Raw genomic sequence first — 13,753 nt, 5'->3', positions numbered from 1 at the left:
GCACCATATCAGATGCCTTCTTCAAATTCAGGTACCCATAATCTACCCAGCCTTGTCTTTCCTGTATGATATGCACCACTCTGCTGTAAAAACCCAGCAGGTTTGTGACACACCGCTGGTGCAGCGGTAACGTTCTCGCTTGCCAACTGGTGGACGAGAGTTCGCGCCTCGCTCAGGTTGCGAAAAGTTTCACTGACGAAGTGGGTGGTTACTGTTCCCCTTGAGCAAGGGGATGGATGTGTGTGTGTGTGTGTGTGTGTGTGTGTGTGTGTGTGTGTGTGTGTGTGTGTGTGTGTGAAGGTCACAGCCTTGCCCTTAGATTGGACTATATGAGCTCTCAGCTCCCTTCCAGGAGGGTAAAAGCTGACGATCACAACCATCATGTGATCCTGACCGACCCGGTGAATTACATGATGAGCCATTCCTAAGTCCAAACTGTTTTGCTGCTATTACCTCATTTTCTTCTAGGATAATTGTCACACAGTTTTCAAACAACACTAGTGAGGGATACTGGTCTTTAATTAAGTGGGTCCTCTTTATCACCTGTATAAATTTACACCATATTTGCCCTTTTCCAGTGTATTGATAACACTCCTGTGTTTAGTGAACATTTAATAACATCATAGTTTGGCTGCACCAATTGATCTGCACATTCTTTTAATATCCATCCAGCAATCCCATCTGGCCCTATGGCCTTTCTCACATCTGATTCCCTTATCAATTGTAACATTTCATTCCTATTAGCTGCTGTCTCAACTGAATGCTGAGCCCTCTCTTCTTTGCCTGATCCCATAAATCTCCTTCATTTACAAATACTGATTGTAGCCTGTTGTTCATTATCTTACTCATATCCTCATCTTTATCATATATCACTTCCCCATGTCTCAGTCTCACTATGATATCCCTTACTTTTATTTTGCCTTTAAGAAATTTGTAGGGCAGTTTTTGTTTCTTCCTAATTTTTGTCACTCTATCCTTCTCACATTACATTTCATTTTTTCTCACCATAGCATTAACCCCTTAACTGCGGGGCGTCACTTTCGTGACGCTTGGGAGCAAGGGATCCTACCACGGGGCTTCACTTTTGTGATTCTGTGTTATTTTGATTTCACCCGGGCTTTCAAGTGGTGGCTTGTATCATCTCTCAGTACTGCCAATGTCCAACTCTAATCAGCACTCCTAATCTCATCTGTACTCCCATCCATTGTTGACAATTTAGCCATTTCTCCCCTTTCTTGACTCCCCTCCCTACCTCCCCTCCATTACCCTTTCCTCTTGCCTGCCTGGCCGTGCTACACTAAGTAAATATTCCCTGGAATTTTCCACTGATTTCATCCACTTAAATAAGCCCTATGCCCTATTATACCAAATAATATATACAAAAAGGAAATTAGGTAAGTGATAGTGCTATACACCTGGAATTGGCTAATTATCACCTGACAACACCTCATGTGCACTCGTTCGCTAATTTTCGCTGTTTATTTCCCCTTGAAATATGCCGTATAATCTGTTCTTGTAATAAAAATATATGTAAGAAAAGAAGGGAGAAGCCTAAGTGATATTTACTTTCACCTGGAACTACCTAATTTATTATGTATTGTCTAGATTTCCTGTCAATCATTTCATAGCGTATATATTAGCAGCTGTCACCACACTGACATTGGCAGCATTGCACTCCCCCTAGGTGGCTAGGCCACCACACTGTATTCAGTTTACTGTCGTCTTTCAAGGTGAAACCACGTCGAATTCGCCCCTGTCCAATTCTGCCGCTTTTTAGCCCCATGCAAAGGGCCCTATGACCTCTACCCCCTACTAAACCTCGTGTGGAAAAGGGTAAAGGGCTAAGTGACTGCTGTGGAATGTCAACTGGCTAATTTGTCAATGAAAATGATAAACAGTGACTATGATCTTTCTGGTGAGTAAAACAGTGCAAGTGGAAATGTAAATAATGTGTAAACAGCAAGTGAAAGCAATGAATGTAAATATAAGTGAACAGTGTAAAATAGTTTTATAAGTTACTGCAAGTGACAGTGCATAACACAGTGTAAATAAAATAGAAATGTAAATAATGTAAATAAAATAGAGAATGTAATTAGAAATGTAAATGAGTAGTAATATAAGAATACGAGTATATATACTAGGAGTAATGAAAGTGAAAGTTTCACTCTATTATGTATGAATACTATGAGTTATGAAAGTGGAAGTGCAAGTGACAGATTCACTCAACGCTAGTATACAGGACGAGAAAGTGAATGCTACGTATTTTACTGAAAGAGAAATTGAATGCCTACAGTGACAATAAACTACTGAAGGAAACTTATGGATAAAGTCTATCTATCTATCTATAGCCTGACGCCCTAATCCCGCAAAGGGTGGCCGCAGACAAAACGCCTCCAAGTCTCTCTGTCACCCACCATTTGACTACCCTCCCCTCAACTCACCCCCCCCTCCCTCACATACCTCTCAACTCCATCCCTCCACCTCATCCTCGGTCTACCCCTCCCTCTCCCTCCCTCCACCTCACTTACATACACCCTCTTAGTCAGTCTTTCATTCTCCATTCTCTTCACATGTCCAACCCACCTCAGTTTATTTCTCCTAATCTTCTCAACCACATCCACAGCCACCCCACAACGTTACTTCACTTCTTCATTCATCAACCTGTCCCTCCACGTCACTCCACAGGCTCCTCTCAAGTAACTCATTTCCACTGCTCTCACTCTTGACTTGTTCCCCTCTTGCAAGGTCCACGCCTCGCTTCCATACGTCAGGGTAGGGGTCACAGTACTATCATGCAGTGACTTCTTAACTTCCATACTCACCTCCCTATTTCTCATCACTGCAGTCAGTGTACCAACAACCTTCCTTCCCTGCTGTACCCTTTCATGCACTTCATCCCCCAAAGTTCCATCCTTACTCATCACACTACCCAAGTACTTGAATGCACTCACATTCTCCATATCCTCACCATCCAACCTCACTGCACACTCTGTGACTTCATTCCTCTCAAACACCATAACTTTACTTTTGTTTACAGTAACTTTCAGATTCCTCCTCCTACACACTGTCCCAAATTCATTCACCAAACCTTGCAACTCCCATTCATCTTCACTCAACAATACTGTATCATCAGCAAACAGCAACACCAGAATCTTCCAAATCTCACCCTCATTCATTAGAGCCACCCCCACATCCACTGCCCTACCTTGCACCTTATTTACAACCCCATCCATGTATATATTAAATAACAGCCATGGAGACATCACACACCCCTGTTTCAGTCCCACATTGAGATCAAAGAACTCACTCAGCTCACCATCCACTCGCACCGTAGCCCTAGCTCCCTGGTATACTGTATACTCTTCACAGCACTCAACAATTTTCCCTCCACTCCATATATTCTTAATACCTTCCACATACCTTGCCTGTCTATTCTGTCATAAGCTTTCTCCAAATCCATGAAGGCAGCATACACTTTCCTTCCCTTCTCTAGATACTTCTCCACTAAACATCTTAGAACAAATATCTGATCTACACACCCATTTCCCTTCCTAAATCCCCCTTGTTCTTCTCCAACTAGCTCCTCTGTCATATGCCTAACTCTATCAATGAGTATTCTAGCATATATTTTACCAGTCACACTAAGAAGGCAAATACCCCTATGGTTACCACATACTTCTCTCTCCCCTTTTCCTTTGTATAAAGGAACAATTATTCCTGATTTCCAGTCCTCTGGAACCCTTCCCTCTTCCCAAGCCATTCTACACAACTTCCATATCCACTCCACAACAATCTCACCCCCATACCTAAGCATTTCACCACACACTGCATCAATTCCTGGGGCCTTTCCCAACTTAATCTTCTTCATCGCTTCCACTACTTCCGCCCTGCTGATCTCTTCCTCCCTCCTCTCATCTCTTCTTCTCCCTGCCATTCCCCAACCACTTATACTCGCACTGCTCTCACTCTCTACATTCAACAAATCCTCAAAGTGCTCCTTCCATCTCCTCAATTTCTGTCTCTTCTCCACCAGCAGTCTAATATTCCTATCTTTCACTCCCCTACTATTTCCCCTTTCACACTGCCTTAAAGACTTTAGATATATATAAGTGTTATATAGTAATAGAAATATAAAGTGTGAGTGTTTTTATGAATAATAAATGGCAGAATACCAGCGGCGATCGAGTGCAAGTGGGAAGGTCATATGCGCTTGTAATTTTCATTGCTTTCACAGTGTTTTTTTTTTTTTTGGAGTATGGATTCCAAACAATTTGAGAATCATAGAATAGTGTTTCTAGTGATAATATCAGGCTGTGGTAATCATATTACGGGTTGTCGGGAAGTGTAAAGTGGAGACTTCGTTATCCAACTTCAGAGGTCTCCACAAGTCCTACGGTACTCAGCGAAGGCTCAACAAACATCCCAGGAGAAAGCTGAAGGTATGTGCCATATGCTTATTTAATTTTAATATTCTAGGACTAATAACTGACTTTTGGCAAATATTTTTAGAGAGTCTGTCGGAGCATGAATATGCCCGCGAGACACGCAAGTCAAGCAAAAACAACCCCTCGGTTTAGGGGTTAAATAGTAATTTCTTGCCTCTTTATATTCATTCCATGCCCTCTCACTGTCTTGTTCATAACCTATTCTACGCTGTATTTCTTCATTCCTGTGTTTTCCTACATCTGTAATTAAAAACATTCCTTTTTCCTTTTCATTTGGATAGCAGCTTTTGAGAGGTGTTTGCAGACACTCTCTTCATATATGTTCATCATAATTGCATATTTCTCATGGATATTTTCCATCTCTGTCATTCTTCTTCAGGCTGCACTATCAAAATACAGTAATGTCTTAGGGAGTCAGAGTCTGCTTCTCCATAGTTTTGTCTATCCTCTTTATATATTTCTTCTCTCACTCTCATATCTCTCATAAGCACCTTCATTTCGGTGACCAAATGGTCACTTTTCCCCCGGGGACACTGGTATCTTATATTAAACACATAATTGAGATCTTTGGTAAATATCAAATCCAACATCATTGGTTCATCATCTCCTCTACTTCTTCTATTTTCTGTGACATGTTGAGTTAGTATATTTTCTGCCATTGGGTCTATTACTTTGTATCCTCAAGATTTTTCATTTGTCTCTGCATCTAGTCCTACCCAATTTACCTCCATGCAATGATAATCTCCAGTTTATACCAATCAGTGGTTACTTCTAATCAACTTTGCTAACGTATCTTGGGACTCTCCCGTCAGAAGTTCACATTCCTCTCTTCTCCACATTCTTGTTTGAAGAGGCACTTACATTGTAACAATATCCAGTTTGCTGCCCTAATCTTGTATTTCCACTCTATCATTTCTGCTATGTTATTTCCAAGATCTATCCCTTTTGCCATTTTTTTTTTTTTTTGAGTCATAACCAGCACACCAACACCACAAAATATTTTTCATTATCCTTCCTCCATACATTATACAGCACTCATTCCATTCTAGCACTTTCAAATTGATTTAACCATTCAATTTGGTTTCAGTTAGACATGTAATGTCCTGTTTCTTCTCATTTATATAATCACACAACTCCATTTTCTTGGCTACCAACCCATCATAATACTTTATATAGTCTTGAAGTTGCATACCACATCTACCTTCCCCATTTTCTTTATTACTTCTTTGTTTCTAATCACTTACTTTATCCCTCTTACTTCCTTGTTTGTATATACCACCTCTTGACCCTCATGTTTTCTACCTCTCCAACTTGGATTCTTCCCGCTTCTTCTGGCACCTTGCCAAAAACCTTTCTAACAACTTTACCTCATCATCCTTCCCTCCTCTTTTCTATTCTGATGACTCTGTAGGTATCCACCTTAGACAATTCCAGTGCTATTCCTCCATCACTTCCCCCCATCTGACTTCCTCATGGCTGACATTAAAATTTCTTCAGCTGATGTATTTTCTGCCATCACTGGCCTTAATACTAACAAGGCATATGGGCGTGATGCAGTCCCTCCTATTGTCCTCAAGAATTATGCTTCTGTGCTTACACCCTGCATAGGTAAACATTTTCGCCTTTGTCTGTCAACTTGTACCTTTCCTTTTTGCTAGAGGTTTGCACTCATTCAGCCAGTCCCAAAGAAGGGTGACCATTCCCAACCCTCTAATTATCGTCCAATTGTAACATCCTGTGTCTCAAAAGTTTTCAAGTCTGTTCTTAACAGAAAAATTTTAAAGCATCTTTCCTATCACAACCTTCTTTCTGATCGTCAGTCTGGGTTCCGTCAGGGACGCTCCTCTAGTGATCTTCTTACGTACCTTTCAGAGTCCTGGTCATTCTCCTTTTGGGACTCTGGCTAAAGCTTTGCCATTGCATTTGACATCTCAAAGGCTTTTGATCGAGTCTGGCATAAGTCTTTAATTTCCAAACTGCCCTCTTACGGTTTCTATACTTCTATCTGTGCCTTCATCTGTAGCTTCCTTTCTGGTCGTTCTATAGCTGCTGTTGTAGACAGCCGTCGTTCTTCTCCTAGATCTATGAACAGTGGTGTTCCTCAGGGCTCTGTCCTGTCACCAACTCTCATCCTTTTATTCATCAATGACCTAAGCTGTACATCTAACCCTATCCACTCGTACACTGATGATTCCACCCTTCACCTATCCATTCAGCTCCCGTGACTTCCATCTCAGGAGTTACTTCAACAGACAAGGGATGAGACAATGGCACACCTAATGTCTGACTTGGCTCATATCTCTGACTGGGGTACAGATAATCTTGTTGTTTTTAATGCATCAAAAACTCAGTTTTTACACCTATCACCTCGACACAGTCTTCCACAGGAGTACCCAGTAATGTTTAAAAATATCCAGCTCAGTTTTGCGTCATCCTTGAACATGCTTTGGGTTTCATTCACTCAGGACTTATCTTGGAAAGATCATATTGCATCTCTTGTAATAGCTGCATCCAAGAGATTAGGTGTGCAAAGCCGACTCCGTACCTTCTTTACCCCTACACAGTTGTTGACTTTATACATGGGTTTTATTCGCCCCTGTGTAGAGTACAACTCTCATGTGTGGGGAGGCTCCCCACATACAGCTCTTCTCAATAGGGTGGAGTCAAAGGCTTTTCATCTCATTAACTCTTCTCCTCTTACTGACTCCCTTCAACCTCTGTCTCTTCGCCGCACTGTTGCATCTTTATCTCTTTTCTATCGCTGCTTTAATGGTCACTGCTCCTCTGAACTGTCTGCTTGCATTCCTCCACCTCTATGACGGGCGCGTAGCACCTGTCTGGCAGCAAACTCTCATCCCTTTTCTGTCCAACTCTCTAATGCAAGAGTTAACCGTTACTCCCAGTCTTTCATTTATGCAACAGGTCAGCTCTGGAACTGTCTCCCTCTGTCTGTATTTCCTGCTGCCTATGATCTCCAGTCTTTCAAACGCAGTGTGTCCAGGCATCTCAGAATGATCGGATCTTGAATTTGGCTCTCTGTTGTATTTTGTTTTTCTCTTGGAGGGAACTGTACTGCGGGCTCATGGCCTTTGGTTCCTACTTCCTCGCATTAAAAAAAAAAAAAAAAGTGTGGGGAGGCTTCCCACATACAGCTATTCTCAATAGGGTGAAGTCAAAGGCTTTTTATCTCATAAACTCTCCTCCTCTTACTGGCTTCTTTCAACCTCTGTCTCTTCACGCACTGTTGCATCTTTATCTTTTTCTATTGCTACTTCAATGGTCACTGCTCCTCTGAACTGTCTGCTTGCATCCCTCCACCTCTGCTAGCAACAAACTCCCATCCCTTTTCTGTCCAACTCCCTAATGCCAGAGTTAACCATTACTCCCAGTCCTTCATTTATGCAGCAGGTCAGCTCTGGAACTGTCTCCCTCTGTCTGTATTTCCTACTTCCTATGATCTCCAGTCTTTCAAACGCAGTGTGTCCAGGCATCTCGAAATTAACAGATCTTGAATTTGGCTCTCCTCTGTGTTGTTTTTTTCTTGGAAGGAACAGTTTGTGGGCTCCTGGCCTTTTGTTCCTTCTTTCTTGCATTAAAAAAAAAAGAAAATATTGTGATCACTTCCTCCCCCCCCAAATTTTTTTTGTTCTGCCTCTGTTCTCTCATTTTTTTTTTTTTTAGACTCCTCTTGAAATGGCATTAACTTCTCCCTTTGTTCCTCATAAATGCTTTTGCTCTCTTTTGTATTATTGAGTCTGTATGAACGCCTAAAATTTCCTTGACAACACACATTCCATTTTCAGTTTCACTCTTATTGGTCTGGTCTCCCCATTCTTGTACTAGCCTATTGCCACTTCCTCAGTCTCATTCCAAATCTCTGCCCTCATTATTAATGCCACTTAACACTTGTCTAACTCTTTCATCCTAATTTGTTTTATTTTCAGTCATTCTTTTGGTCACTGAATATGATCACACATCTACTTCTTTCCCCTGTGTCTCACATCACTTTTTTTTTCTTCTGTATAATCTTAATTATATATTTAATCTTCTAGTCCACTCTTACTCATTCCAGCACATTTGTTATTTTCCTGCTTCTGCTCTTTTATAATTTATCTGAGGCTTATTAATTCTTTCTTTTCCTCATTCTGCCACTTTCTTGTAGTTGTTTTTTCCTCTTCTATTGCTGCAGCCATAATATTTGCCTTTTCCTCACTGTTCTTCAATGTCTTCTTCAACTCATCCTTTTCTTTTCTCAAATTTTCTGTCTCATCATTAACAATTTTGTTTTTCTTTGTTAGTTTCATCAACAAACTAGCATCACCTTTCTCAACCTTTTGTTTCCCTCTCACCCATAGTTTGTTTTGGTTGACCCTCAAGTAATTCAGTTTTCATAAGTAGCATCTTGAACGCATTCTCAGAGTTTTTTCTCCTCTAAAGTCTTCAGTTCCTCCTAAAAGTGTCTGAAATTTTTACACTCATTTTCTAAAAGTTGTTTTCCTGCCACGTGGGTTTGTTTACATCTCATGGAATCCATTTGGGTACCTTAGTATCTCTTAGGTTTCTGTATTGAAACATCCATTGTTCAAACCTGAACCAGACTACTCATCCTTGTTAAAATCACCAAAACTGGACAGCACTCAGTCCCCACACTACAAAACTAAATAATCAAGAATCTTGAGGAGCTGGCTCAACTGACGTACTTCCATGTGCTGTCATCTTGGTGTGTGTGTGTGTGTGTTTGTGAGAGAGAGAGAGAGATTGATAATAACAGTTTTGTTCAGATGTTCAGACATGAGCTGTTATCATATTGAACAACCATAATTCTGTCAGATAAGTCCACAGCGTGTAACTCTTGATCCTCCCTTTCCCCAGGACCAGCTTTTGTTCTGTGATGACTGTGACCGAGGCTACCACCTGTACTGCTTGCGACCACCTCTCCTTGAGCCACCAGAGGGAGAATGGTCCTGTGACCTTTGCCTCCACCAGTTCCACACCAAGTGAACCTGTCATGGGGGTATGGAGGAAGGGGTAGGGGTTTACATGAGTGAGAGGGATATGGTAGAATGTATATTGGTGAGAGAAGGAAGTAGAGAAGTCAAGAACAGTGAGGGAAAGTAGTGGAGGGTAAGTGTAGAAGAGCAAGAATGGATAAGGTTGTAGAGAAAAACGTGAATGAGTCTAGAAAGGTGGGAGAGGATTGAGAATGTCTTAAAGAATGAGAATGAGAATGGCAAGTGGAAAAATGAGACTGGGAAGCAGAAGAGCGGGAAGTGAAGGAGTAGGATTGGGAAGGAGAAACATCTCAAAGGGCAAGAGTGGGAAATGGAATATAAGAAATGTGAATGGAGAAAAGTGGAGAAAGGCAAGTGTGAAAATTGGAAAAACATTGAAGAAGAACAAAAGCAGATCAGTGGAAGGGAGTTCATAAGGATATGACAGGATGGAAGAAGCAGAAAAGGTGAGAATGGCATGGAAAAGTCATGAAGAAAGTGGGGCTGTGGATAAGCGTTCGGGAGAAAAGATGTTGATGTTGAGTGGGGTAATGCTGGTCGTTCTGACCATGCAGTCCCATCATCTGCAGGCAAGCAACCACCCATGTGGGGCCATCCCATGCAGTGAACCAATGTTCCCCTGTGGCAGACAGTCCCTTGCAAGTGCAAGGTGTGGGGAAGAGTGCAGAGGTACGGTTCCCAGATGGATGCCACAGTTGCGTCTCTCTACTCATAAAAGAGGCACCATAGTAGGCTCGGTATCACAATCGTAAAAGGAGAGTAGAAGGAGTATGGAATGAAGGTGTTGAGCTTTAGGTAGATGATCGGGAGAGAAAAGGGAATGAACTTGAAAGTGAAAGAAAGAAAGAAAGGGCAAGGGAAGAGATGTGCTAAGGAAGAGGTAAGAGGAACAGAACAGTAAATTAAGGAGAAACTGGGCAAGAAGGACAGCTCAGATAAGGAGAGACGAAAAAGTTGAATCAGTGAGGTTTGGTTTAAAATGCAGCAGGATGAGATGAAGTTTAACCACTTCAACCTGATGACATACTTTTTGTTTTATTTTTTATATTGAACAGTTTTATTCAGCTTCTAACAGACTTTTTGAACTGAGAGGTTTGATACAGCACTCATTAATCTCCATCACAACAAGATGTCCTTCCTAAGCTGAATAAAATCACTTTAGGGTAGCAAGGAGAAAATGAAGAAAGACCTCTGCAAGCAAAGGGGCTATGTTGAATAAAAATCAAGCTGAGTTTTTGTCTGCACTTGTTTGAGTGTTTGCCACGGCTTTTTAATTTCAGTTACCACCAGTCATTGTATGGTGAGTTCAGAGTGATGTTAGGGTGACATATGATTTGTTTTTTCCAATGGCTCATTCTGTTTTTTCTTGCCCAGGAGTTTTATTTCTTGATTTGCTCACACTTTGGGTTTAATATTTTGTTTTATGGTAGGTTCTTTATAGTATTTCCCTTCATTGTCATTTGTCCAGTTAATCACAGTTAATGACTGACTCAGTTGACCTTGCATTCCCAACTCCTTCCTCCCCTGCACAATTCCCACAGTTCTTTATATATGTGTGTGTATATATATACAGTCAAGTCGCCTATGGTGCGGACTTTTATGCTACAGGAAGGTGCCAGAACCAAAAAAAAACAAACCATACACATAAAATATCTATGGCGCGGGGGCGCGGTAAGGTTTGAAACACGCCTCTTGCCTCGGAACCCCCAACCCTACCCCTTCCAATTTAGCACTATTGTTGTCAGAGTTAGGTACGTTCAGTATTTTGTGCCCTAAAGCCCTTTATTATTTATTGTTTAATGTTTAATTTGTGTGTAATACATGCATTGACTGATTGTTTGATTGTGTGCCTGTGTAAAGTGGGGAAAAATGGGGAAAAGTGGGGTGAAAAAGGGGACTTTGGGCAAACGTCCAGAACCAAATTCCATTTTTCCCATAGGTTTAGTTATTTGTATGGCACGGTTTTCTATGGCGTGGGCTTGGTCCAGAACCAATTCGCCGCGCCTGAGGTGACTTGACTGTGTGTATATATATATATATATATATATATATACTGTATATATATACATACATACATATATATACAGTATATATATATATATATATATATATATATATATATATACACAGAGTATATAAATCCCTATTTACCATCTTTCTTACATGGTACTTGTTTTCATCTACATACAATTTTCACCTGTTTTGTACAAGAGCTTCTATCTTTCTTTTATTCCTTCATAATCATCCTAATCTTGACATTCAGATTTTTTATGTTCATGGGTGTTGCAAATTCTAGGTCAGTCTCATCTTCACGGACCTTTCTGTTTATAGGCCATGTTTTCATTGACTTAGAAGGCATCTTGGAACCATATTCCTCGTGATTGGGTTTTAAATATTAAACTAATTTCTTACATGTTATTTATATTTTCAAGATACTGACAGTTTGCATTACTAGCATACAAGGGGTCAGTTATTTGGAATGTGTGGAAGTAATCTGGTTAAGAAAAGGTGCTGGTGAAAATTTCATGAGTACATTGTGACTGTCGATATAGGGCTGTGAATATACAGTACAGTATTGTGGTACCAATTCATGATTCACTTGTGTCTTTTATCAGATGAGAATTTATTAGTGTAATACTGTATAGTGTTGTACTGTTTATTAACAGTATATAGACCATATGCCCTAAATTATACAACAGTAACAATCTATCTATCTATCTATCTATCTATTGCCAGACGCCACAATCCCGTAAGGGGTGGCCATTTGACTGAGTTATTTGTTTTATGGGGAGGGGCACTAATCCTCCACCAACCTACTTGTTGACACATAGGGAGCACGTATGGTTTGGTTATATGGTTACCACCCAGGTAGTAAATGGCTTCTTGGCTTACAGGAACCCATTTGGCTTGTCACTCAATGTAAAGCCACCTGTAAAGGAAAGAAAAGCAATAAGAAGTGACAGGAAAGATGGGAGAAATATGAAGAGAGGAGGGCAGACACAGAAAAAGAATGATAAAGGTTAAGGAAGAAGTAGGCAGTTCTACATCAAGTGAGTGGATGCTGATAACAAAATGTCATTTTTCATGTGACATGGCAAAAATAATGAATAAATTATGGAAGACTGAGACTCAGTGGATGAGAATGACTTGATGAGAACTGTACAGAAAATAAGATAACGGTGGCATAAGTGGGGAAGTCAGTTAGGGATGGCCCAGACATAATCAGAAGCACATTCAAACTGCAGCTGAGTGGTCCTGTGTTTTATACCCAGGCTGACCACATAATTTCTGGGCAGCGTCCCTTAACCCCAGCTTGTTTGCATCTGGAAGTGAAACAAGGATCAGTGGTTGCATGTTGCAGTCTGGGAAAGTATTTGCTGAGTGCATTTCTTGATATTTTGATAGTCAAACATAGCCATTTGATCCCCACGTCCCCCATTCCCTATGCCCATGAAGCCTAGAAAGCCTACTAAAATACTGTTGAATATTTTCTTTGGTGTGGGAGATTTTATGACACATCTTCAGTAGCAACATATTTTTGCCTGAGAATTTTCAGCACCCTTTTGTGTGTTACTGATGCATACTGTGTCAGTATTAACCCCTTGAATTCAGCAACATATTTTTGATTTCATTCTTGTTATCTCCAGATAATTTTATTCAGTTTAGAAAAGACTTCTTGCAGAGAAATAGTTAATGGAGGTTATTTTAATCTTCTGTAAAAGTTGCTGCTTCATGAATAAAATCATAGGGAGATAGCAGAATGAAGTAAAGATTTATGGCATCATTGTGAAGGAGTTAAAAAGGTACTGTACAAATAATATGCAAGAGAAGCTCAAGATGTCATGTGCAAAACAAACCACTAAGGAGTCTCCTCTGGCAGATGGAGTATGGCTGTGTAGGTTCAGACGAATATTTTGATAAATGTTGCAGGTGAACCACGTTTGTGTTGGTGATGATGCCACTGTGAATGTTGGAGTTTGTGATGGTAACTCATGGTTATCTCCTTGCCTGCCTGCCTGTGTGCCTGTAATTAAGCTTGTCAGCCAGAATATACAAACATTAGCTTCAGGATTAGATAAACATGTAATTTTTCTGATCTTGTTGTGAGAGGGACGGAGAAGCCACTGCCTCGATCCATATTCTTGTGAGCAAACGAGGTTCTAGCCCTTCTACTTTAGCATTTTGTATTGTGTATTGCACTTTATTAATCTCCTTTATGTTAATTATGTCTTCAGTACTCTTATAAATTGCCTAAGTAACATATAAAAGTACATAAAAATGCCAGAAACAAAAATA

The 13,753-nt window shown here is 40.5% G+C and overlaps 1 protein-coding gene across 1 annotated transcript in view; it reads left to right on the top strand.

The window, feature by feature from the left end:
* The window catches only part of LOC145396870 (zinc finger protein ubi-d4 B-like), a 636,773-nt gene extending 627,327 nt beyond the window's left edge, over nt 1-9,446 (top strand). Inside the window, exon 15 of the mRNA XM_080270158.1 lies at nt 9,318-9,446. Within this exon, the coding sequence (XP_080126284.1) occupies nt 9,318-9,446 (129 nt within the window). The remainder of the gene's footprint in view (nt 1-9,317) is intronic.
* Nucleotides 9,447-13,753: the final 4,307 nt, after the last annotated feature.

This window comes from Coenobita brevimanus, chromosome 39, assembly GCF_032717465.1.
Source record: "Coenobita brevimanus isolate Jiangsu-jjx chromosome 39, ASM3271746v2, whole genome shotgun sequence".
NCBI lineage: Eukaryota > Metazoa > Arthropoda > Malacostraca > Decapoda > Coenobitidae > Coenobita > Coenobita brevimanus.
Note: the sequence above shows the minus strand (reverse complement) of the source record. Positions and strands in the feature narration are given on the sequence as shown.